Source organism: Lepidothrix coronata, unplaced genomic scaffold, assembly GCF_001604755.1.
Source record: "Lepidothrix coronata isolate B3197 unplaced genomic scaffold, Lepidothrix_coronata-1.0 Scaffold154, whole genome shotgun sequence".
Lineage (NCBI taxonomy): Eukaryota > Metazoa > Chordata > Aves > Passeriformes > Pipridae > Lepidothrix > Lepidothrix coronata.
In genome coordinates, this window is record NW_016690334.1 from 442,364 (window position 1) to 468,146 (window position 25,783).

Genomic DNA, 25,783 nt, shown 5'->3' on the forward strand with positions numbered 1-25,783 from the left:
AATTCCTGGCGGGGGGAGCGGGAGGTGGCGGCGCTGAGGGCTCGGAGGAGGAGGGCGGCTCGGAGCCACGGCCGCGCTGCCCTGCCCGGGACCCTGCGTGCTGTGGCGGCCGGCGCCGAGCCAGACCCCCGGCGGGCGCGGAGCGGGCGGGCTGAGCGACGCTCGCCGCCGCCGCCTCTCCCAGCGCCAGGAGCCGCGCCGTCCCCGCCGCCGCTGGGACTCCCTCCCCGGGCAGAGCGGGGGAGAATGACGGAGCTCCAGTCCGCCTTGCTACTGCGGAGACAACTAGCAGGTAGCCGGACCGGCGGCGGACGGAGGGCGGCGGGTCATCCGCCGCGGGGGAGCGGCGGCCGGGCGGCCGCGGAGGGGCCGCGGCCCGCGGCGGAGGAAGGAAGGGGCGCCGGCTCGGGGAGGGGGCGGGCGGCGGTGTGTGTGTGTGTGTGTGTGTGTGAGGGGGAAGGGGAGATTACGGCCCCCCCTCGCCGCGCCGTGCCCAGCCGGGAGCCGAGGGAACTAGGCCGAGCGGGGGAGGGGGAGCCGGGCCGGCGATCGCTGCCAGGGGAGCCGGGGGAGGGGAGCGGGGCCGACACGGCGGGGGAGCGTCCCCTCGGCCGCCCCCGTCCCGCCGGGGCAGCGCGGGGTGGCACCGGGCCCCCCAGTCCCGAGCCTGGCGGGGGCTCCCCGAGCGCTCCCCGTGCCCTCCCCTTGCGGGCCCGTCCGCCCGGGGCGGGGGGAGAAGGGACGCGGAGCTCGTCCCGCAGCGCGGGGGATGCGCGGGGGGACGTGTGGGGGTGTTTGTGAGGCCCCGCGGAGAGGCGGAGGAAGGAGGGTTTCCCCCCCCACCCCGGTACTCCGGGCCCGGGTGACCCCCCCGCTCTCGCACCCCTTCCTGCGGGGACCTGCGGTGCCCCCGTCCCGCCTCCCCGCCGCGGCTCCCCCTCGCCTCCCGTGCCGGGAGGGGGAGGCCGCTCTCCCCCTTTGTTGTCGGGAGGAGCGGCGGGGGCAGAGCACCGGGGCAGCAGCGGGGTGGCTGAGGGGGGGGCGGCGGGACCGCCGCGGGGGGACCCGCGGGGAGGGGCGGGGGGTCCGCCGGGGGCGAGAGGGCGGGCCGGGCGCGGGGGAGGAGGAGTTGGGGAGCGGGCCGGGGGCCGGGCAGGGCCGGGGCGGCGGCGGCCGCGGAGGGCAGCGGGGTGTCCGCGGGGTGTCCGCCGGGCTCGGTGTCGCCGCGCCCCCTCCCTTTGTCCCCGGGCGGGCGGGCGGCCGAGCTGGCCCGGCCCGGCCCCGCCGAGGGGACCCGCATGCGCGGGGCCGCACAATGCGGCTCCATGTGTGCGCTGCCACACTTAAAGGGGAACGCGCCGCCAGCGCTCCCTCCCTCCAGCCCTCCCCCACTCGCACATGTCCCCGCATCCCCCGCCTGCTGCGCCCCCGCCGGACCGCCGTCCCCTCCGGGAAGCCCACAGGTCCGCCCGGCACCTTGGGAAGAATAGGATCGCCTTTTTCGTCCCTTACGTAAAAATTGCTTCATAGCCAGATAAGGAAATGTGTGCTAGGTGTCCCTAAACTCGGGCAGTTCCAGCGCTGGCTGGAGTTGGCGGAGTAGCCATACAAAGGGACGGGGTCACCGGGTGGCACAGGAATTCCCGGAGGAGGATTTTGGCCTGAGACTTCAGTAATGTCGCTGAAAGCCTAAGGGTGGAAAGCAGCATTGTTAGCAGTAAGGAGGTGAGGTTGCATAACCGGGCACAGCGAGCTGGATGATGTGCTTGTGCGTCTCCAGCACTGTCTTCTGGTTTTAGTTGACGATCAGTTTGAGAAACTTCAATATAGTTGACGACCAGCACAGGGTGTTTTACCCCTTTAAGGTGGCACTCTCGGGGAAAAAAACCCCAAAAAAACAAACAAGAAAACCCTCTCATACTGTGGCTAAAAATCTCATCCTGTGGCTGCACTCCTGAATATCTGCATGCACCTGTTAATGCCTTAGCAACTGCTGGAGTTGTTAGTGACACTCAGTGAGGTGTCTGCATGCTCAGATAAGCTAAGAGTTCTAGGTATACCCTCACTACAGGAGCCTCATGGCTGTATGTGACGTGCAGATTCTCTTTGCCATAAATGATCTGTTTAAGGAAGCAGTAGTGTGGAATAGTTGCTTTCTAACTTGATAAAAACGAGCATTTGGTAACCTAGAATAGTTGTTCAGCTGTCTGGAATTTCTCTTTGAACCGACTAGTTGTGCTTCATGAAAAGAAGTTTGACATTTAGCTGGAGTCTCTCAATAGTAAGTATTCAGCTTCTGTTGTACGTTTTTTGACCTTGTGTAAGCATGGGGGGTTGGATACGTAAGTGGACTCGTAGACTGTTATATCTGGGGGTTAACTTCTGTTTAACTTTCTGCTCACTCTTTTCTGAAGGCTTCGTGTGTTCTGGTAAAAGCTGGTGAGCTTTTCCAGCTGCCCCTGTTACTGATTCAACTGTACTGACTCAAGTACTGCAACCATTTGCTTGCTCCATGCAGCTCTTGTGGGGGTTTTGTAATTTAAGTAATATTAGTGCCTTTGGTATGCTTTTACACGTATTTAAAGAAATTGAAACCGTATTAAAAGTGATTATGAGTGTGCATACTTCAGTGGGGTGAGTATTGAAGAAGAGTCTTGAACTCTTCCAAAGTCCTACGTGAGTAAGTGACCTGAGAAATAAAATAGTTTCTTCCATGTGTGATAACTAAGTGACATCTGACCTGGGCTGCCCTGGGCTGACACTGGTTTTTCAGATGGCAGGCTGCTTGAAGTCACAGTGCAGAGGCTGAGCTTCATGATGTCTGATCTTCTTTCCGTGCTGCTATCTTCTTCCAAGTCTGAGCTGCTCCATTGTGTCCCTTTGTTTACACCCACCCTGCTTATTCCACCTCAAACCAAAAATCAGCACTGTGGTATTTTTTTGTCCTGGTGGGGTTGGTACCTCAGTGTCTCTTCTCCGTGCAGCTTTTGCCTGTATCCAGTGTGGTGAGTCATGGGGTTGTACCTACTGGTGGGGTTTGGAGGACAGCAGACAGGATAGGAGTTCTGTGATCTAAATTATTTTAAATTGCTTCAGATCACTCACTTGTGCTTCAGTAATGCTAATTTGACAAGGGATGTGAGGTTGGAGCTGTTAGACTTGGAGCAAGACACCCAGAAGTGGAGGGAGGTTGAAGGGGCAATCTGAAACCCATATAATGGTGGGGCAGTTGAGGAATATAAAAATTCCTTAATTGTGAGACCCTGGGTAGCTTTTTGCAATGCCAAGAGGAAAAAACAATGGCAGGAGGAGGAGAAGGTAATGTAAAACAGTAGTTCTCAGAATGGTTCCCTGTTGGTCTCCCGTATGCTTTGGTTCTTAATATGGTTCTTAATAAAGGCATTATGGGGAAAGGAGGTGTCTGTGGCACCGAGCACTTTAATGAGCTGTTTTAGTTCCTGAGCACTTTGTTAAAGTGCAGGTCAGCTGCTGAGGCTGCTTGGTTGTCAGTGAGACAAAACAATAGGTCTCATCAAAACAGCAAAACCTGACAACACAACCCCAGCTCGCTCCGGTAAGTGTACGAAGACAGACTTCTATTTTTTTTTTTCCTGGAGCAAACTGGTTTGTATTGTAACTTGAGCAGGGAACTGGGACCACAGCACCATATACACAACGTGCCTCTCAGCTCCAGGGGCGTGTTCTGGATGCTGATAATGCTCTCAGAGAAGGGACATTCAATGACGGTCACAAAATACAACCTCAGGTTAGATGTGGGTTGTTATGTAGATGTGGGTTGTTATGTGTTCTGTTGTTATATGTTTGGTTTCTTGTTTTTTTGTTTGTTTTTTTTTTTTCTCCCAAATTCTATGTGGCTTCACAGTGCCTTTGCTAATGAAATATTGAGCTGGGTCACCAGGGAATTAGCGTAGTAGCTGTTTTTGTATTGACATTTGCTTGCCCCCATTTGGGCACAAGAACAATTCAAGGGAGTCAGAACTTTGGGGAGTTTTTATTTGTTTTCCTTTTTTTTTTTAAAGTGTTAAGGAAGTGGTGAGTGGGGATCTCTGAGTACCAAAGCCACTTACAGGGGTAGTCTAACTAGAGCTGCAGGATCAGATATCTACGGATACCTGTGAAACTAAATGCTGTTCCTTCTCAAATCAGCTTAATTGCGAGCTCTAGCAGCTTCTGGAAATATCTTGGAATTCAAACATATTTGTCCTTACCTTTGTTGTTTGTTTGTTTTTAAGGAGAAGGGCACTTTCTGGGTTGGTAATAATGTGAAATAGAAACCATGACCTGTCCATTTTTTGCAAGCAGGGTGCAGGAAAAACTAAAAGGAAAAAAATGCCTTTGAACTTCAAAAAAAAAAAAAGTCCCCAGCAAGTATGTAGATTGGTGTAGCACTGGGTTAGCAGAGTTCACCCCCCAGGGGAGGTGGGGGAGGAGAAACTCCGTTCTTTTTACAGCCCCCAAAACTTTATGCTCTTTAAAAAGAGGCAGGAGACAACAGGAGCTTGAAACTTCTCTCCCAGTCTCCAGAGCTGTCAAGCCCAAGGGTTTTGCAGACTGAGGTATTTCTCTGAATGCTTTTATTTCATCTTTCTGCCAAATTCTTGCTGACACAGAGACTTTGGAGCAGGCAGGCCTGTCTAGTTCCCCCAGCAGGCTCATGGAGGGAGGACGCAGCTCAGTCGGGAGCACACAGTGGAACTCGAAGTGCAAGTTCTCTTTAACATAAACATGGAGCACTGGAAACAGGAATAACCATGCCCTTGTTGGCTGCACTTGTGCTGGGTTGTAAATAGTCTCCAACTTAGGATACAGAAAAAGCCCCAGTAATATTTTTCTCGAGCATGAGAAACGTGGCATTATTTCGGTTTAGAACGTGTACGGCTCCTGCTTCAAAGCAGAAATGTCTAATGAAAAATTAACAAGTTGGAAAACTGTATTAAATACTTAATGTGACAGTTCAACAAATTTGACTTTTTTGTGTGGAAGAACCTTGCTGTGCAACACTGAGCTAGTTGAATTTTTGGCAGTTACGTAGGATTTACTGTTTTAAAAATATATTTGGGTGGTGAATTCTGAGGAAATTGTGGAGTTAAGATCATTTTATACATCAAAGCTGAGATGCATCTCTTTTGGGTGGCTGGTGTATGAAAAACCCACTTTGTTTACAGCTGAGTACTGGCTTACAGGAGGTTTGTCTACAAGATAGTAATTTGAGTGGCACTGATCTGAAGTATTAATTTGGTGCTAGATGACCTGTTAGCTCCTCTGGGGAGGTCTGTTCATATGGTCAGCAATATTCTGATTATCCTGAATAATTAAGACTCCAAGATCCTGTACATCAGACTTAGTATTTTAAGTGATACTGAAGTTATAAAAAAACCCTGCATATTTTTTTAAAATGAACTGGTTTATATTTTTGATAACCATCTTATCTTGGTTGGTCTGATGCTTTTTGGGATGCTTGGGTACAGCATGTGTGTACCTCTCACCTTAACCCCCTGGCAGGAGGGCCTTATAGCAGATAACACAGTCTTGTTTCTTGTGAGGTTGTGTTGACAGAATCATCAAAGCTCCCTTGCTCAAGCTGACTTAAAAAAAACTTCTAAAACACAGGCCCTGCTCAGACTCCAGTCACTGTAACAGCACAAACAGCCTGAATTTCTATTGTGCTGCAAATAATGATGAATGTGACTAGTGGCAATCTCTGCTAACTACACATGTTAGCTTTTCAGATGTTCCTCTTGCAGAAAGAATCTTTCAGGGATGCTGGCAGTTTTGGAAAGTGAGGTTTAGCTAAACCTCAGAATGGAAGAGCTTGATGACTCAACCAGTTGCTTGAACAGGATGGAGCAATAACCTGCTTCATAAACTTACTGTAGCTGCCTCTTCAAGGAGTCACAGCCAGTTGGCTCTGCCTGGGTCAGCTTACTAATCATGCAGGGAAAGAACTAAGCTTACCATAAATGATGAGTGTTCCTTCTCTGCTCCCCCCAAACTGTGAGTTACACCAAAGTGTGGGCATACCTGGATCTGGCAGTAAAGTGCTTTCTTCCTGTTTTGTTAGAGGGTAGTGGAACGGGAGAATGCTGCTGGAGATCCTGTGAAACAAGAAGCAAAATTAAACCAATTCTTCCTTAGAAGAATTCCTGCTTTGTTGATAAGATCTTTATTTGGAGATGTTAAATCACCCAAATCGCAATTAATTGTCTTGCCTTGTGGGATTGATAGTGATTCCATCTTATGTGTCTAAAGAGCTATTTGCTGCAGAACTGCAAACTGAGGATTTGTTGATTTGCTATAAATTTCTTGTTTAAGAGAAACAGATCTGGGATGAATCAAGTAGAGTGAATGGTCTTCAGATAAAACCACAGGTTGTAATTATAACTGATTCTGCCTTGACTCTTCTGCGTCTCTTTGAGATGTTTTTTTTGATGCAAGACAGACTTGGAACATGTGTATGTTCAACTAAGACAGGATTACTTGGTCCCTTCTGTGGTTGATACAAGCTGGTTTTTAGTTCCCCCAAAGCCCTATGGTAACCAGTCTGAAAATAAGTGAACTTGGTAGGTAAAACTTGTTTGCCTCAAATAGGCATTCTGCTGAAGTTCCTTCTTGCAATGTGTTCAGTGCAACCTCGGGTTTGATCTAAAACTCACCAGTTTGTTCCCAGCACAGAGGCTGAGCTCTAATGAAGTGGAACTGATCTGAGAGGTGGCTGCTGCCCTGAGAGTGTGAAGTAACCAAGGACTAAAATGAGTGTGCAGAGTTGGGTGCCTGGAGAAAGAAGAGCAGGTGGCTTGGGTGAGGAAGAGGGCATATGACTCCTGAAACTTGTACTGTCTGCTTTTTGTTCCAGCGTGTGGGAACAGAATCAGGGTGACACTTCACATGCAGGGCTGTGCTATCACCCTGCTGCACCTGCTCCGTGCTTCAGTCTGCAGTGGTGTGTGGATATCTGTCAGGAGCTGGCCTTGGGGAGATCTTGCACTTACAGTCTCTACTAGGCTCGAGCCTTAGGCCTCCTTCCAAGTGTAAAATGTTCATATTTCCTTCTCTTTCCTGCTCACAGGTCCAAGGCATATCAGCTGGAGCAGAGATCAGATAACCAGACCTTGTAGGAACACTTAAGTATAGCAATCTAATTGAAATAGGGTTCCATAAAAATAAGTGCTCTCCGGGGCAGGAGTGTTAGCAGTGCTTATACAGGGTTAGAATAACAAAGGCTTTTTGATAGGAGCCCTCTGTAAAGGTTTTCACGTGCAGTCTGTCTTGTGTGTGGTTTGTTAAGGGAAACCTATTTCCATGCCATCATCACAACACCTAGTAGGCCAAGCTGGCTGATTTTTTTTTTTTTAACTGGCTGGCACTTGGTGCTGATCTAGATGATGATGCTGTCAGGAGTCATTTAGAGAAACGTCTTAAAACAATTCTGAATAACAGTGTAGCCCAAGTTAGGTTATGCAAACCTGTTATTCATATTAAAAGCAAGAGAGAAAACAAGCTGGAAAATTGTCCTTGACTTGCAACACAATTTAGGCATATGACAAGGAAAGCTCCTGATGAACTCCTCACATTTCCCTGTGGCACCTTGTTGCCAGAGAGGCTTTCTGGTGGATTTCTAGTGATGTTCTATTCTTGTCTGTAAACCACACACGTCCTGGAGCTCTTGGCTCTGTGCAGCAGTGCTGGTTCGTGAGCAGTGTGCATGTGACTACTCAAAAGATACTTGGATGGAGGTTTTTTGTAGCTTCAGTCTGTTGGTAATTTGCAAACAGCTGTTAGGAGGTTAATTAACTTCTCCTGTCCGTGCTAAACTCAACCACGTTAATGGCACCGAGGATGGCCCCTGTCTTGCCAAATTCCAGCAGTTGTGCACAGTGGACATCTGAAGCTTGTAGTTGTCCTTTGTAGGTGAGAGAAATAAGTGCATGTAGAATGTGATTCATCTGACCTGTTTTTGACATCTGCCTCGGGATGAGATAATTACCGAGTCTCAGGAACTACTTATCCTGATAAGATCTCTCTTGGGTGCTGCTGAGAGTGACCCCTCTCCAATACAGACAGATGAGGTACCCCCTGAATACTTGTCTTGACTCTTCAGAGTGGAAAGAGGCATCAGACCCTGAGGACAAAGGGAAGGTGGCATTTCTGTTCCGCTGAGTGTGAGAGATGGATGTGGCCCTGTGCTGCAGTTGACTCTTTATGGGCAAAGCACTGCGTGTTCCCTGCCGAGATATTTGTTTCCTTTCAGATGTGGACTTCAGAATCAGGGTTCTTCCAGTCACTTTCCTTTCCCCTCCCTTCCTCATACCACTTCCCCTCAAAATTCAGACCTTACTGGGAATGGTTTTGTTGTGGTTTTTTAACAGGCTTATTTAAACTGCTTTTTAGCCTGGGTGGTACAACTGGGCTGGGTTCTGGTCCCATGGGATACAGAGCATGCTTCTAGCAGTCCAGTCAAAAAGGGCTCTTCAAGAAACAATTTATCTCGACTTCTACCAAAATTACATGACTGATATTAATTTGAACATATGTTTTGAATTTACTGCTGAGAACCTTAATTCTGGAAGCTTAACTTTCAAAACTTTAAACACCACGACGGAATTCAAAGGTTTTCATCAGTATGTTTTCTATTTCCAGTGATTTGGGCAAGAAAGTAACTTGAACACCACCTTTGTTTTGAGAGAAAAGGCTTGTGGGCTTAGTAGGCACAATGTGCTCCACAGTTACTTACGCTGTTGAGTTCAGACATTTGTTGAATGGCAAATGCATCAATGTCTACTGGTGTCCACCTCTGTGGGCTTAAGGGGTTATGGGGAACTCCTTTAGAACCAAGGCAGTACCAAAGACCTGCAAGCTCCTGGTTGGTTTGTTAAGACTCAGTTTTTAACTAAATGGCTGACCCAAACTTCCAATTGTCTGTCTTCAGGTATGCCAGGACTCCTGTGAACATGGAGGTACAGAACACACGGAATCAAGAAACTCAGTTCTTAGCTTAATTCTAGAATAATGTGACACTTTACTCATAGAAGAATTCCAATCTCTACTAAAATGTCTCTGGTACCTTAATTCTCAGAGCTGTAGTGCCAGTTCCAGGAGCTTCTGCTGTTTCACTTCGGTCAGTGCTGCTGTCCACTTGTTTGCAGAGCTGAGCTGTGGCCATGGCTGGGAGTTTGATTGGGAATAAAACCAAAAATCAAACGAGAAACCCCCAACCTTGTCCTCTGTCCTTCCAAAACCTGCTTCACTGTGCAAATCCGTGGAAGACTTTGTAGGTGTAGCTGAGGACATGGCAAGCAAAGCAGCACACAAAGCTGTGTGGAACTGTACTGAGATGCAACTTGCCTGTTAATGCTAATTGTGCAACCCTCCCTACAAATTCTCTGAGCTGAGAGGAGAATTTGATTTGTGGAAGTCTGAAACGCTGCCCTTATTAAGCGGGGGTGACACATGGAGCACTGGAAATTAGTTGCCAGGCTAAAGTTAAGAGTCAAATGGAAAGCTGCTACTGAACTGCTTGGTAGAATCTCCTCTCTGTCTTTACTGTTTGTCTCCCTCCAAAATAATTTCTGTGTCCTTCTGGGACTGAACCTGTTCTATCTTAATTGCTGTTGTATTTGTCACTCCCACGGTGGCTATCAGGAGTGTGTGCATATTTTATGCTGTGTTTTGTCTGAACTTCTTGGATGAGCTTGTGGAGCAAGACAGAACATGATGAAAGCAGGTAATAGGGAGAGCTTGGGGAATACATCTGTACAGGGAGATCATGTTACTGTATCATCTCAGCCCTGGTGCTCTAGAATCAGGAAATTACAGCTGGGTCTGCAGATAGCAAAGTGTTGGAAGTCATAAGTGACCTCAGTTAAGTAGAACTACATGGAAGTCACAGTTTGGGATTCAGACAGGAAGAGTCTGAACAGTTGTTAGAAGCTCCTGGACTAGTGTTGAGCCTCACAAAAAGCAACCAAGACAAAACCAAGCCTTATGTACAGCAGATATAAAGTGCTGCTGTGGCCTGCGTGTTCTGAGAGCTGGGTGAGCCAGCCAGGTGATTTCTCCAGAAGCCTTAGCCAGGCCTTGGGCTGTCTGGTCTCTGGTTTTGTGTTGTACTCAATCCACGGGCTGCACACAAGTCAACCACTGTGTAACTTACTAAAGAGGCTGCTGTTAAAAATAACGTAGAAACTTGGATTTTTGAAAGCTTTGTGCTGTAATGTAGCTTAAAATACCCTAAAGTGTTCCTGGGCAGTGGCTGGCTGGGGGAGATGTCAGGCTGCCAAGTTTGGATGCCGGACAGAGCTGCTCCATGGAGCCATGGGGCTCCTGCTTAGCCACTTCTGTCGATGCTGCTTTGCTCTGGGATTGGTGAAGGACTCCTGGCTTTTACAAAGGCGGTTTTAGTGAGTGTGGGAACATCAGCTTGATGGAAACTACACCCTGAAACTGGAAGCACAGCTCATGGTTCTGTGTTGGCTCAGGTTTAAGGCAATGGTAACTCAGTTCTGCTTCAGTCAGAGCTAAAGGGACAGTGTGTTGTGTGGCAGATCGTGTGCGAGGGGAGCCGTGGGACCTGAAAGTCTCTTCTGGACTTAACTCTGTTGGATTATGGCCCTTGAGTCTTCCTCACCTCCCAAATGAGGTCTTTGGATTTAATCCCAGGTTCAGGACTGGGATTAAAGGAACTGCATGTCTTAATTTTTAAGCAGACACAGGGTTCTGTTCCAAGTATGTTGGTGCTTGGCAGCTGTCCAGGTGTGTGCTGCTTTGGCTGTCAGCTGCTGCTTGGTCTGCAAAGGGCTCTACCTGAAACTGCTTCTGGACTGAGAGCAAGAACTTATTTTTTTCTCTGGGTAGAAAAATGTCTGTTATATTAAACAATCAGAAATGCAGAAAATACTGGCAGAAATACTAAACCACAGAGTGTAATATATACTAGTAGCAAGTAAGTGGCACTTACTTAGGCATGGGCTTGATGGAAATGTGTTGATGGACTCATTTATGTTTAAAAAGTACAGGATATATTTCGCTAAGCAGGAAATCTCGAAGAAAAAATGTTGGAAAAATAATGTGGAGTGTTCCAGTTCCTTATAGGTGTCTGGCTTCTCTGCTTTTCTGGGACCTGTAGGGCAGCTCTTCAGCTGGGCTTTGGAGAGGACCTGCACCAAGAGCTCGTTCCCCCTCTCCCTGCCTGGAGGCAGGAATTGAGTCCTTTGCTTTATGAAGGATATCCATCATCTGTGTGTTTGTCTGGCAGAGCTCCTGTTCGGGCTGCAGGGAGTTAATGGGAGGGAGGGACTGATGGACACAGGGAGCAGGTGTCCCATGTTTGGGAGTGCAGGAGGCTCTGCTCTGGCCCCTGCCTGGCACCAGCCCCGTGGCACTGAGCAGAGTGTGTGTGTTCCTTTCTTGCCATGTTTGCATCACTGCTTATTTGGGGTTTTGGTGCATGGATTTCACCACTGTCTGAGGCTCAGCTAGTGAGGAGATAGGCAAGAGACAGGTGGTACTTCAGTGACCTTTTCTATGTGCAGCACTGACCATATCCAGGGAAAAAAGCAAAACCAAACAAACTCTTGCCTTGTTGGCATGTTTTAATGAGTAGCAGCTCTTGGCTGTCCATGGTAAAGCAGCCAAGGATGATGTTTTTCATGTCCCAGTGCAAAACTTTCCTGAGACTTCCTTTTTTGTCTGATGACCAGCCCCGATGTTTAGTTTAGCACAAATAATCTGGGTGGAAAAGCTCATTTTTAACTTGCCTCTGGTAACTCTAAATGCCTCTCATGGAGAAGGTGGCTGAGCTTATGGCCTTGTGCTACCTCAGAGTATTTCTGCAGGCAGCAGCTGTTTGAACTGTGGTTCAGAATTGCTGCCATGGAAGGAAAATAACCTTTTCCCAAGCAGAGACTGAGGCCACCTTCTTTAAAAGCAGTAACGTGGTCATTTGCTTTATAGGCAACATCCACTAAGCAAAAACTACTTTAACTGAAGATGTCTAATGACTGTCCCTTTCATGCAGTTTAGATGTTTTCTTAAATTAATGAACAGTTGGCACCAGCAATCTTATTCCTTCTCCCAACGTCCCTTGCACAGTCCTAGATATTAGTCAGTGTAAGAGCTGTCTTTCTTTGGGAATAAGTGCATGAAAAACGTTTCAAGCTACTTAAGGATAAAGTTATTTGAGGCTGAGACAGATATAAAAAGAAATTAAAATAGCACAAATTAAGAATTACAAAAAAATGTGTATGTTGGAATGCTTGAAAATAGTGTGGCATATTTAAACGGAAGAATGCTGAATCTTTTCTGTCAGGCTTCTTCAAAGTTTTTATCACTGAGAAGCGATAACTTGCAAACAATAAAGAAGCTAAACATGAGCAGCTTGAGTTAGAGCAGTTCACACAGAACTTGGCATAAATCCTTTTCTCCCTGTGGAAATGCAGAAATGAGGGGACTTGCATTTTCACAGGACTCAAACCTGGTATTTGCACTTTCTCTTGACTTCTATAGCTGTTATGGTGGATATTCTGTATTACATCACTAATATAATACCTGAAAGGATTATAGAAGTGTCCTGAGCAGAGATGGCTTTTTGGCACAAGCAATATTTTTTTTTTTTCAAATGAAATCCTGCTTTAAAAAGCAGGTTATGTTCAGCTACTGGTATGGTACTTTTAATATCCCATGCTGAAGGAATGTCTGTGGTAAGGGGCTGGTGAAGTTCTGGCTTAATGTGGAACACTTGCCTGGTCTATCTGCCCCTTCTACCTCCAACTGAAGTCACTCAAGCTTGTGCAGCTGTTTCCCCAGAGTTTCATAGATGCCAGAGTGTGAAAACAGATTTGCTTAGTGGAGGTGTGGCTGTGCTGTAGTTTTGGGGTTTGAAGCTTTGTCTCGGTTACAGACCCCGTGATGTTACCTTTTCTTTCAGGCATTGTCTGGAAAACCATGGTTTGGTTCAGTAGCCAAGTCTTTGTCCTGCACCTCGGGGAGTGGGTGGTTGACCTCACGTGGTGACTCAAAGCCTCTGAGTAACTCCCAGGAAAACTCCTTCCGATGCATTCCTCGGGACTTTAGCACTGAGTCACGTTTGGATAAATTTGGCTCTGAATTGTCAGTGACCGAGCAAAGTTGATATCCTGGTATCTGCCTCTCCAGGACTTTGGTCCTCCATGTGAACCTCCTCCCTGTGTGGATTAGACTGTGTAGGGCTTGAATTGATTCTTCTTGCCTTTTATAACCATGATTTAAATAGTTCAGAACTTCGCTGGCAAACAGTGTCTGAAAACTTATGGGCAAATCAGTGTGGAATTAACAGCAGGCTTTTCTCCATAAAATTGAGGTTTTCACTTGAAGTTCCTCTGCCTGTACCTGAGGACATTGTAAGGTCCTCTGAATTTCAGCCTGTAATGCTGAGGGGTCTACACAAAATACAATTACTGGGTTTACAAAGTGGGAATATGTGCACAAACTGGGCTGTGGAACAGAATAACAAGGGCTGTATAATGTAATTGTAAAAGAAAACATCACTAATTTCATCTGGAAATTACTGGCCAGTTGAAGGAATAACTTTTTTTTTTTTCACCTTCCCCTTTCCTAAATACCCAAGATCTATCAGGACTGTTGCAAATGCTGTGTGAAGAATTTCAATTTGGCATCAATATGGCATTTGAAGTAATTTTTTTTACCCGAAGCTGTCAGTTAATAGATGTTCTCCCTACCCCAGTTGGATTTTAGGCAGAACTCCTCTGAGGTGTTTAATTCCAAATCTCATGTTTTTTCCTGGAGCAGGCTGAAAGCAGAAACTCAGTGGAGTCTCCATCTAGGTCTGACCTCTGCATGGCTGTTGCCAGAGAAGGCTCTATCTGGCAGTGGTCTATACACTCAGAATCCTGTATTGCTTCTCACTAGTGGATAAAACTGTGAAACAAAAGGAAAAATAAAACCCCCCACAAACGTTGAACAGCAAAACAGCTTATCTTCTGTGTTCTCTTCTAGTAGTTCAAAATATAGTAAATCATTATCTCCAGAATTCACTGGCACAGGTCTCAAATGCTTTCAGATTCTGGGGAGAAAATCATTTAAGGAAAGTAGGATGTTACTTTTAAATAAAAACACAGCGTGACTTTGATCTTCTGTTAACGTTTTGTGGAGTTAAAGACAGACTTTGGTTTAAGCTGGCTCCTCGGGGTTCTTACAGTGTGGCTTTTTTATTAGTAGAAAACCTGTTTCTTGGTTTAAACACTTGTTGGTCTCTAGTTTAGGAGACCGTGTGAGTTACTGTGGCCCTTCTGCTCCTGCTTGGATGGTTTTGGAGTCAGAGCTGGGCTCAGCTTAGGCACAGACTGGTGTGTGTGTGTGGCTGGGAGCTGAGGGAGCTCACCCAGGCCAGAAGTCCATGAGTAAGTGCCAAATACCCTGGGGTTTTTTGGTCACGTACAGAGGCATGAGCAGAACAGCAAATGCATGTCCTAGACACCTAAAGTTACTCTGAAATGTCTTTTTCCTACACAGAGCTCAACAAAAATCCAGTGGAAGGATTTTCAGCGGGCTTGATAGATGATAATGATCTGTATCGATGGGAAGTCCTTATTATTGGTCCTCCAGATACACTATAGTAAGTACTGATACTTTATAGAAACTGAAGTAAACTCAGCTTTACTAGTCCTAGTTTGGTCCAAGTGAGTAGAAGTTAACCAAAATCTTTGTGCTAAGTTAGGTAATGCTGTTCTATTACTAGCAAAATAGCTCTAAATAGGAGAAGTTCTAAAGTGCTTTGCTCCCCTGGGAAAAGGCAACACTGATCCCTTTGTTCTTGTACAGAAAACAGAAAGAATGATTGTCCTTAGAGGCAGCTGCTGTTTCCTTTCACACATAAGCAAGGCAGGTAAAATCCACTCCTTTCTGCTCCTGCAGGGAGGCTGGAGTTCAGCTGATAGCACAGGGTGAAGTCATTACAACTTCGTGCTGGTGATGCAGGCAAATATTCCAGCTGATTTTAGTTGGGGGAACTGCAGGAGTCCACAGAGCCTCAAGTCCTGTCAGTTTGAGATGGGAGAACCTCCAGTTGTGACCTGGAGTACTTGAGGGTGATCATCTACCCCAGCTCCTGGGAAACGTTCTGTGCCCAGGAGGGGTCAGCTTAAAATGAACTCCTGAAGGTGAACTCCAAGTGAACTCCTGAAGATGAACTCTGTTTTCCTTCCTTAGGCTCTTGCAGTGGTAAATTACTGATACAAAAAGCCCAGTGACATTTACTTGAGGTCACTTTTGGTCCCAGCATGAAGTTGTATATCTCGTGTCTGCAGCCTTCTGAATAAATACTTAAGCCCAGTAATCAAGTTGCTTTGCTTTTCCTCAAGCTCATTACACTGGGATTCTCACATCTTGCATGAGATGATTTCTCCAGCTTCTCTTGACCTTTTCTGAACACTCTTGTAGTGGTTCTGTTACATTCTCATGGCCATTTTATAAATACTGTCAGTAAAGAAATGCTACTTCTAACTGAACATCATCTTACGGGCTAAAAATTGCAATACTATTTTTTTCCCCACTTCATTAGAGTCCTGAGCTTTTTTTGAGGCTTTTTAGATAAGAAGCTCTCTTCTGTTCCAGTCCCCAGTTGCTGTTTTTCAGGGTAGTGTGAGGCTGAATCCCTCCTCCCTGGGCTGTTTGATGACAGTGGAATATAATAGTTAAACTTCACCAGTTTTCAAACTTAAATCTCTTTCCTGTTCCCACTTTATTTATTCTGAGTTTACTTTCAAAGACTTCAGGCTCAGTGCATTACTCTACTGACAGAAACCCCTTTATCAGGAATATTGCTAGAAATGGCACTGATCTCCCTTATTTGACAGATGTACTTCATTAACTGATTTCTAATGGATATTCAGTTTAAGAACTGTATTTATATGCAGCTGATATGGGGCAGCCAGGGATGCCTTACAGTTTTAGGATCTGCTTCTTTAAAAAGGGAAAGAAGGGGACCTTTTTACTTTGGAAAAAAAAAAGGATTTAACTGGTTTGGGGCTATCAACAAATGTAATCTAACACTCCTTTGTCTTGACTGTTATAGATGTTAAAATAGCCCAGTTTCTGGAATTCTTACCCTTCCCAGGATGAGGGATTCTTTGGAAACTGCCTGCCTTTTCTAGAACTTGTGAAAAATGACTGCTGTGGGTTCAGATCCCCTCAGCTGCTTCAAGGGCCAAGTCACTCAGATCTAGTGATTTTTGGGTTTGGGTTTGTGTTTTTTGTTGATTTTTTTTTTTTTTTGAGACACTTGCTAGAATTGCACATCTTTGGTTAGTGGTGGTAAAACATGTTATTTTCCCAGTAGCCCGTGGGCTTTGGGGACTGGCTCTTAATACTTTATAAATACAGGGGGAAAAAAATTGGCACTGAACCGTTTTCTCCACCAATTGTTTTGTCTGTGTGGCTGCCGAGGAGCAGCTCCTCACACCCCCTGCACATCCCGTGCCACCTTTGGAGGTTTATGGCCCACTTCTTGTCATCTCTGCAATTGCAAATTCTGTTACAAACTTCAGTTACAAGAAATGACAGTAACAGGGCAAGTGCTGCTGTAGTAGTTACATTAGCAAAGTATTCCAGCTGTAAAGCTTTCCATGTAAAACAGGCCCTCGTGTTTTTCTAAAGGGACTATTCCTGGCCTGTAAATCCACCTAAAAACTGGATGGCTCTTGTTTATTGTTGTTTTCCAGTTGAGTGGGTAACTGTAATGCAGAACACCTCCCTGTCATGTCTGAATCCCTTTAGCTTAGTGTGGAAAAGGTGGCATTGGAAATTTGGTTTTTTACGTTTTTCATGCTGTAGACACAGCTCTAAAGCTTTCAGTGATTTTTTTTTTTTCCACTGGGGCTCACTGCTGCAGGCTGATACCACAAAATTTGGTCTCTAAAGGAAGAATATGAGTGTCAGCTGGGCTGTACTCGAGAAGGGCAGTTATTGGCAATTATTTTTTTTCCTGTTAATAAATGTACTGGGTGGAAAAATGTAAGTTGTGATTCCAGATGGTGAATTCCTTGGCAGTTTTTTTGATGGTTTTGGGTGGTTTTTCCCCTCTGGAACATCATCTTAGTTCTAAAAAAGATAGTGTTGGGGAACTGGCAGTATCTTGTGAAAGGATCTTCTCAATCTAGAAACTCTTTGCATTGCATATGGAAGTGTTGGTACTGTTAATTACCAACATGTTCAGTTGTGTGAGGGGTAAACTTAGAGCTTTTGATACAGCAGTAAGTTCCAGTCTTCAGCTTAAGCTTACAAGAAACTCTACTAAGATATTTTTGATTCCCCAGTGAAGGTGGTGTTTTCAAGGCTCATCTTACTTTTCCAAAAGACTACCCACTGAGGCCGCCAAAAATGAAATTCATCACAGAAATCTGGCATCCAAATGGTAAGAAATGTCAAAGTTTCAATTTCTTTTTGCAGTTAAGGACTAAAATGCAGTGAAGATAAATGGGTACATTTCTGTTCTTGTTAGAAATATGAAACTCTGCTTTTATTTTGCCATCTTCACTTAATAAAGAAGTAATAACCATGGCAGATTTTTTTAATAGGGCTGCTCTAAGAGCATAAAATGCTCCTAAAGTATTTTCAGAAGCTGTCGAGAGCAGCTTCTTGCATTCTTGGTAACTGTTCAGGGATTTTTTTTTTCCCTTAATTTTTTTCCTAAGTGCAAAATTCTGGTCTGAGGAGAAGCTTGACTTCTGTAGCTGCTTTTTGTTACACCTTCAAGTATTTCAGCTTGGTATTACTGACTTGGCAGTTCACTGTAGAGGGCCCAAGGTTGTCCTCCTCTGGGGAAGCATGAAAGGAAATCACAGCATCTTTTAGTCCCTCCAAAGGAGACTCCTCCTAATGTTTCATTTACCTATGGACTGCTGGACATAGATGGGAAGGTAAAATAAAATGGGAGATGGTTTTACTGGGAAGAAGAAATGCTCTCCAGCCTCAGAAACTGTAGATGTTGAAAACTGGGAGGAGAGCAGCACAGTGTTCCCGTCGTAAGGGACGGGGGCTATTTTGATGCTGTGGCAATTTCAGCTCTGGAAATACCAGAGTACTTGTCAGGCACTTTCTAATTCCAGCAGTTTAAATCATATTCCAGTGTGTTCCAGTGATATGCTGTGGAGAAAAGGTCACTCTAGTTTGCTGAACTTAACAGAAAAAGCTGGAGTGGAAGCCTGTCCAAATAAATAGACTTGGAAGTTGCAGCATGGTTAGAACTGAGTTCTCCCTCCCCGTGTGCCCTCTCTGCCCCAAGTCCGGGGATCCTCAGACTTCCCCCAACCCTCTTTGTTACAGTTGGAGCTCTGCAATGGTTAATGCCTTTCCTCTTGTATGAAGTGTCCTCCCAGCTGTGTTTGAGGCTGGCTGGGGTGAGGATGAGCAGTTCCCTGACTCCTGAAGGGATGCCAGGCTGTTGTTCACCACTGAAATATTCCTCCTTGTCTTCTGCAGTTGACAAGAACGGCGATGTCTGCATTTCAATCCTTCACGAGCCCGGGGAAGACAAATATGGCTATGAAAAACCTGAGGAACGCTGGCTTCCCATTCACACAGTGGAAACCATCATGATTAGTGTTATTTCTATGCTGGCAGATCCCAATGGTGATTCTCCTGCTAATGTCGACGCAGCGGTAAGACTTTGCTTGGACTGCACATTGTCTTCTTGTAGAGACCTTGCAATGGAGCTTTGTTTCTAGTTTGATAAACAGTACAGTGACTTGGGAAGAACCTTCTATATTGCAGGCTAAGGTTATCTTTCTGGTGGGAAATGCAGTGATGTCAAACAGAATCGACAGTTAGCCCTGGGAAAGTTCCCTGCACCTCTCTGCGTCAGTTTTCCTGTCTCGTGGATTCTTAGAGCAGTAGGTTTGACTGTGTAGTTCTGAGAATGCACTTGAAAGCTTCACTGGGCATCTGGCCTTGAACTGTGGAGGAAGGGTTGTCCCCTGTAGATTGGCTAAAAGCGAGGAAAATGGTCTGGTTTATAGTCAAGAGCAGGGGTGAAGCTGCAGTTGTTGGATGCAGCACAGTGTTTGTGCAGCATGGCCTGTGCTCTGGGGGGTATGAACACAGCTATCAGCTCTCTAGAAGAGCTGCCTTCATAGCAGAATGACAATTAGGCTGATAAAGGTGGTGGGGAGGGGAAAAAGAAGTCTCAGTTCTGGAAAGGCGTAGGGAAAACAGACTTCAGGCTCCAATCATCCGAGATACACCACCATGCTTTCCTTGGAATTACTCCTAAATTGCAGTTCAGCAGGGACTTATGAGTGCTGTTCTCTCTCAAAAGAGAAGTTCAGGGTCCTGTAACTGTAGGAGTGAGGAAAAGGGAGATGGGGATTGGAAGATGCAGAATTTCCCAGAGGAATGTTAACCCGCTCTGTCAACCCAGCTGTACCTTCCCAAAGTGGGTGGGAGTTTGGTAGTTTCCTGGAGCCTTTGATCTACTATGTTGTATTTCCAAAGGTGGTTGAGCTCTGCTGAAAAATCATCCTGGGAACAGACTCATGTGGAACAAATTTAATGGGGAGAAAACAGAAAATGAACACAAAGTTGTAGTGACCAATATCCTCATTTAGCATTTTTTGAGTGTTGGACCTCCCCTTCTTGTGTCATGTTACTGGTGGAAACAGATACCCAGGAGACATGGACATTTTCTGCTGGCAAACCTGAGAGCACTGGGAGGAGCAAGTTATTAATGAAATGCTGAAAGTGCAATTAGAATCCCTCAGTTCCCAAATTCATGTATGTTGAATGTAGCTGCCCTAACCCTGGAGAAATCAGGTGTTTTTAGCTGTCCTTGTTACCTTCCTGACATCACAAGCTTTTTTATTGTGCCCCACTCTGACAACTATTTCAGGAGTGACTTCCTTTTTAATTTTTTTTTTCTTTTTTCCTCAGAGAAGTTAGGTACAAATTGAATTGGTTTTACCTGAACCTTAGGGCAAAGGTTGAAAATGAAAACAGCATTTCCTAGCCCAGCTTGAAAGAACATAAATCCAGCTCTGACTGTGAAGACAGTACTGAGGCATCACTTTGGATGGTAGAAACTATTTTTCTGCCTATGGTATGAGATGTTTCAAGGAACTTTTAATGTGCTGCTTGAGCAGCTTGGCCTCTGCTGCTGGACTGTAGATCTCTTCATATGAACCAGAACATACTCATCAGGGTAATGAAGAATCAGCAGCTCCTGTGTTTACTGCAGCAATAAAATTTGGCAGCTACTAAAAGACACTTTGCCTGCTGTGATTAATTTCTAGTTTTAAACAAATCTGGAGAATAAGGTGTTAGAGAGGCAGTTCAGGGCATTACAGGAGCAGGGGATATACCTGCCTGCTGGAAAAATGAACTGTGCATGTTGGAGTCTCTTGGAGTGGGGAAAAAAAAATGAGGAACAGGAACCTGAATAGATATTTTGAAAAGCAAACAGAACAGTTCATGACCTAATATAACATTTTTAGAGACGTAGCTGTCAAATTGGAAACTTCACTCGCTATTCAAGTCGGAGCACTTACTTTATAGAACTACAAATATAAAAAGTAGAAACAAAAACTAAGGCTCTGAAGCTCAGAGGGCACAAATTCAAAGCTTTTCTTGGCCTTAAGCCACCTGGTGTGAGCTGTCCTGTGTCCCAGTCCAAGGAACCAAATGCTTGCTGCATGAATTGCTGAAAAAGAACAAATTAATTAGTAGCCTTATTTGTGCTTTCACTGGGAAGTTGAGATGTGCTGGGCTTTTCCAGTGTGATTTATTGACTAAGTGAGCTTGGAGGTGATAAATGTGTTAAGATATGCCAGTTATCCTAATTTTTTTTTCTCACTACAACCTTCACTCTGAGCAGGGGTGAAAAGAAAGGTGGTGTGTGTACTAGATTGCATCAGGCAAAACAATGTGGGGGTTTGACCCCTTCCCTCACCCCTGCATTAAGAATATATTGCTTATATCAGAGACTTAAGAACTGTGGCACTTCATGGAATAAGGGGTTCTTTGTATTTTCCCAGCCCTTCTGACTGTGGGGCAGTACCCAGCACGTCAATCTTAACCACACCTGAGGCTCCTGTGCTTTCATCTGAGCTCCTCATGAGCCTGGCACAGAAAAAAAAAAGGCAATCTGGCTGCACTTGCTCCTGTAGGTTTTTGTGACACCTTGATGTGTGCATCTCTGGATCAGACCTACCTCTTACCTCTCTTCCTGTTCATCTTTATCTTTGCTCTTCATCTGAGCAGCTCTGAAAGCAGATCCCCGTCCCAGAGAGCAGCAGTGGGTGAGCTGAGTGTTCTCTTCAGGTCTTTCTCACAGAGCCAGGATCTTGCAGCCATATCTAACCAGGAGGTGTTTGCTTTCTAAGGACACTGCTGTGCCTCTTCTGAACACTGTGACTTCTGTGTTTCTGTCCTGTAGTGTCCTGGCTAGACTGAGAGGGAGTTGAAACTGTCCTAAAAGAAAAAGAATCTCAGAGTTAACTACCGGCTCCACAGTACCTTTTTTACCACTGCAGTTAAAGACTTTAACCCATAACAACAGCTTGTGGTCCACAGTTTGAGTTTGCTGCTGCTTTGCAGGCTGAAGTAAATAGATTTTAGTGTAGCCACCAGTTTAGTCTTGGAGAATGTGTAAAATTCAAAGCTCCATCCTCACTGTCTTGTGAGCAGCTGGCACAGAAACCCAGAGCAAGCTTCCAAAAATCCTGAATATCCCAGGTTTTCAGTGGTTGTAAGCAAATCTAGGTGTTGACTAGATGGCTAATGTCTGAAAGCATAAAACACCAAGAAGCTTCCTAGAGCTTGTGCATTGTTGTAGGACTGACATCTGAAAGCTGTCTATTCAATTACAGAAAGAATGGAGAGAAGACAGAAATGGAGAATTTAAAAGAAAAGTTGCCCGCTGTGTAAGAAAAAGCCAAGAAACTGCTTTTGAGTGACACTTATTCAGCAGCTAGTAGCTTCACTTTTTTCAGGGTAAGTATCCTCCTCAAGCCAAGACAAGCCAGTTACCTGAGTTGAGGTTTTTCTGCCTGAGTGTTGCTGAACTATTTCTCCCCCTCCCAAAAGCAAAAAGAAAACCCCAACCCTTTCTTCTCAGCTGCGTGGCCTCAGTGGAGCTCTTTGGCTGTGTGCAGTGCTAAAGACTAAAAGAACTGAGTGCAGTTGACTTCTGCCAAAATTGGGGAACTTCTCTTGTGCTCTTGCACTTATGCTGTTCAGCAGTTGAACTTCTCTTTATCAGAATCCATCCTGCTTTATTAAGAGTGCTCAGAGGTTGCTGGAGCTGTAATAGAAGGGGGGAATAATTCTTTCATGTTCATTATTGTGAAGAACACTTGCAAGAATCTTTTAAAAGCATCTTAAAAGTCTTGCTGTCTCAGGAGCTGCAGTTTATCTTGCATGTTGCATGTAGGTTTTAAATAAGACTTCAGTGTGGCTGTTGGGAACCATTCAGAAGGGTTTGCTTCAGGAATTTGCTACAGGAATTTTAGTGCAAAGTCTGCTGGCACATCAGAAAGGATCAAGCTGAGATGTTGACCATCAGTAATATGAAGGAAGGTGATGTTCTTTTCAGCACCCAAAGAAACCCCAACATTTTTGCTGAGGAAGGCTTGGGAATAGCTTCAGACAAACAGCTGTGTTCTGCTTGCAAGCTGAACCGTGGTGTTTCTGAGGGCCTGGACAAGTTTTGACCTGAGAGCAGCTGACATGATATTTGCATTTTATACCACCCTGTTAAAGAGCTTCTGACTCAAGATACTGACTCTAATTTGCACAATCACATCTCAGTTTTAATGGGACTTTTAATAACCTCTTGTAGAAAGCTCTGTATTAAAACATGGCCTTAAATCCCTGGCCTTTGGTCACTTTATCTTTGGTATGCCAAGGGAAAACTTCCTCCATGAGCTAATAATTTCCCCCTCTTGCTTTTCAAAGCAAAACAGAGCTTTGTGATGAAGCTGCCTTTTCTTAATGGTTGGTTTGGCAAATGAAATTTGGCTGGAGAAGCCCAAATCCATATTCACTGGTTATCTGCAGCATATATAACTCACAGGGGCAGTAATATGGCACTGTGTGTAGTTCAGAGGGGTTGTACTGACTGAAAAAACCAGAAAAGCTTACTAAATTCTTCTGCTAGTTAGTTTTTTTTTTTCACCATGGTTGTACAGGAGAGAGTTTCTTTCTTACCCTTTTGTAAGCACTGAGGGGCTGGGGGAAGGCTCCAGCTGTGACAAACTGGTACTGCAGGATCTCTTCTCTGCAGAAATGCTTTGATGGAACTTTCTCTAGTGTAGATAAAGCATGAAAAATGCTCAATATTGATCAAAAGACTAAGCAAAGGAACGGAATGTCTTGTACAACTGCCTGTAACTGGAGTGTAAGAACTGTTAATGCAGCTGACTTTTTTTTTTTTTCCTGTGTTGGAGAAAGGGAGTAACTGTGAGTAACACTCCAGAGTATCCTTAACTAACCTCAGCTCTGTTGCCATGTTGAACTTGGCCATCAGGAAACAATGCTCGTGACAAATATTTTAAGTAATGCTGTGTTGCTTTTTTGGAAGGCAAAAGCTTTTTCTGAGTCCTGGTGACTCCTCCCAAGTGAGGGATGGGCAGGGAGTTGGATGAGAAGGGGCTATTTCAGCCCAGTGCAGTCTGACTGGGGGCTGTGGTGCCAGCGTGGTGCCAGTGCTCCCTGGGCACTGCTGTCCCATTTTGGACCCAGCAGCCACAGTCAGGGATGCACAGACCTGTCAGTGATAAATCTGCACTGCTCAGCCCTGGGTGTGAATAATCCAGCCTTGAGAAGCAACATGAACAACAGGAGCCTGAAGGTGATAGTTGAGCTTGGCTACACTGTGTGCTGAACTAACTCCAGTCTTTCTCAGGTGATGAGTTTGGATTTATCCATCTCCTGCACAGAGGTATGTAAAGTTCTTAAACGAGTAACAGGTACCTTCTCGAGCCTGAAACACTAATTAACATACTGGCAATAACTGAGGGTGATGAGAGGTTTCATTTTAACACCTGTGATTTCTTTGCAGGTCTCCAATTGAGAAACATGGCACTGTTTTTTTTCCTGCACTCTACCCACCTATTGCTGGACTTCTGTTGTTACAAGTTGGCAAACACTGGCTGGAACTGGGCTGCAATAAAACATGCCAGTTATCAATGCTGACAAGAGCCTAACAAGTGCCAACACAAGATGATTACGCATTTTGAAATCTAATGAACTGCTTTAACCTTCAGGAAGAATTGTAAAGATGTGTACATAGCACAACATGATCCGGATAATATATATACTGTTCATGTACATCCACAAATACACATTGTACCAAATAATGCTGTCAGTAGTTAGGAATAGAATTGTGTAAATTCTAAAGATTTTAGCAGGTTTTTTTCTCTCCCTATTCATTGTTTCCTATGAGTTTAAAAAAAAAAAAAAAACAACAACCAACCAAACAACAACTTGTGAAGCATGTCAAACTAAAAACAATTAGGATAAAGTTGTTTTTTTGGTTTTATTTTGGTTTTTTTCTTCCCCCCTCCCACTTTAATTTTCCTTTGACCCCCTGAGGCTTAATTAAAATTTCTCGCTTATTAAAGTTTAGTATCTCTTTTTTTTTTTTTTTTTTTGGGGGGGGGGGGTTTGGAAATGTGCTCCCTTTTATTTCCCCCCATGAGAACTTTAAAATTTTCCTAATTAAACCCTGAAAGGATTTGCTATCAATTACTTGTGTCTTCTTTTATGATGACCTTTGTAGTCTCAAAGGTGCTTTATTATTATTTTTTTTTCCTTCCCACCCCTTTTTTAAACCCAATTGCTCCTCCTTCTTGAATTGGGTATAGCAATAAAACTGGCCCTGGAGCACCCTTGAGCAGCCTGAGGGATTTTTAACTTCCAAGGACTTGAGTGAGTGCTTTCACTTGGAAGTTCAGTTGACTAAGTTAGTCCAAGATAGGAATGAGCTGCTTTTTAGGGGTGAGATTTTTGGTTTGCCTTTTTCATTGCCTGTTTGTGGGGCGGGGGGTGTGTGTGGGGGAGGCTTGTTTTTTCTCAAGGTTGAGTTCAAGCATGCACATCTGTAGGCTTTCAAATGACTAACTTCTGGGTTTGCTCTCAAAAATAGTTTCCCTCCTTCCTTTACTCTCTTCTGTGGCCCTTCATCTGCTTTGCCTTCTACTCCAGAGTTTTCCTCACCTAATGTACAAAGAAAATTACGATGTATATTTTCATGTAATTTGATTTTTGGAATTCTGTCACCTGTAGTGAGTTCTTCCAAAATATAATTTTTTCCAATAACAATGTGTCAAACTGGCTGTCTTGAGTATGGAAATAGGAAAGGTACTTGCAGTTGGAGCCCATCTTACCTGAACATCTTCAACAGCACCACACCAGCAAACACTTGAGGAATTTGACATGCTGTGCTTCATCTTCAGCAATGAAAGAGCAAACAAAACACACCTTTCTCCCTCTTGTAACCATCTTTGGCCCTCTAGTGAGCAAATAGTTATCTCAGAGTGGCAAGAGTTTTCCAAGCCTTTTGACCAAGGAAACTTTTTATATAGAGAAACCTGAAACTACTTGACTGTTTTCTTTTTGCAGACCAGTATAACCCACCAATAAATCAAGAGTTCCAGTGTCAGAGTCAGCTTGTAAGAAGCCTTCAGTCCTAATTTGCTGGCTGGACTTCATTTCACGTTGCTGTGCAAGATGCATGTGCTAAAAGACTCATATTCCAGGTTTTGTGAGGGGTGGGCTG

At 45.0% G+C, this 25,783-nt stretch overlaps 1 protein-coding gene across 2 annotated transcripts; it reads left to right on the forward strand.

Annotated features, from left to right (window-relative positions):
* Positions 1–25,323, forward strand: UBE2G1 (ubiquitin conjugating enzyme E2 G1). 2 transcript variants are annotated; one of them, XR_001877032.1, is made up of 7 exons: positions 160–292; positions 14,527–14,629; positions 17,328–17,425; positions 18,493–18,671; positions 21,873–21,996; positions 23,909–23,944; positions 24,065–25,323. XR_001877032.1 is itself a non-coding variant. In XM_017828864.1 (6 exons), exons 1-5 carry the CDS (start codon positions 247–249, stop codon positions 21,957–21,959), a joined length of 513 nt encoding a protein of 170 aa, XP_017684353.1. In that variant the 5' UTR covers positions 1–246; the 3' UTR covers positions 21,960–21,996; positions 24,065–25,323. The 2 variants fall into 2 exon arrangements, 1 of the variants encoding a protein (XP_017684353.1); XM_017828864.1 differs by lacking the exon at positions 23,909–23,944 and having other exon boundaries at positions 1–292.
* Positions 25,324–25,783: the final 460 nt, after the last annotated feature.

What these genes read in the sequence shown, in the direction of transcription:
- UBE2G1 (XM_017828864.1), top strand. Translation starts at nt 247, where the DNA reads ATGACGGAGCTCCAGTCCGCCTTGCTACTGCGGAGACAACTAGCAG. An exon ending in ACTGCGGAGACAACTAGCAG is followed by an intron (nt 293 to 14,526) that starts GTAGCCGGACCG and finishes TTTCCTACACAG; the next exon opens with AGCTCAACAAAAATCCAGTG. An exon ending in GGTCCTCCAGATACACTATA is followed by an intron (nt 14,630 to 17,327) that starts GTAAGTACTGAT and finishes TTGATTCCCCAG; the next exon opens with TGAAGGTGGTGTTTTCAAGG.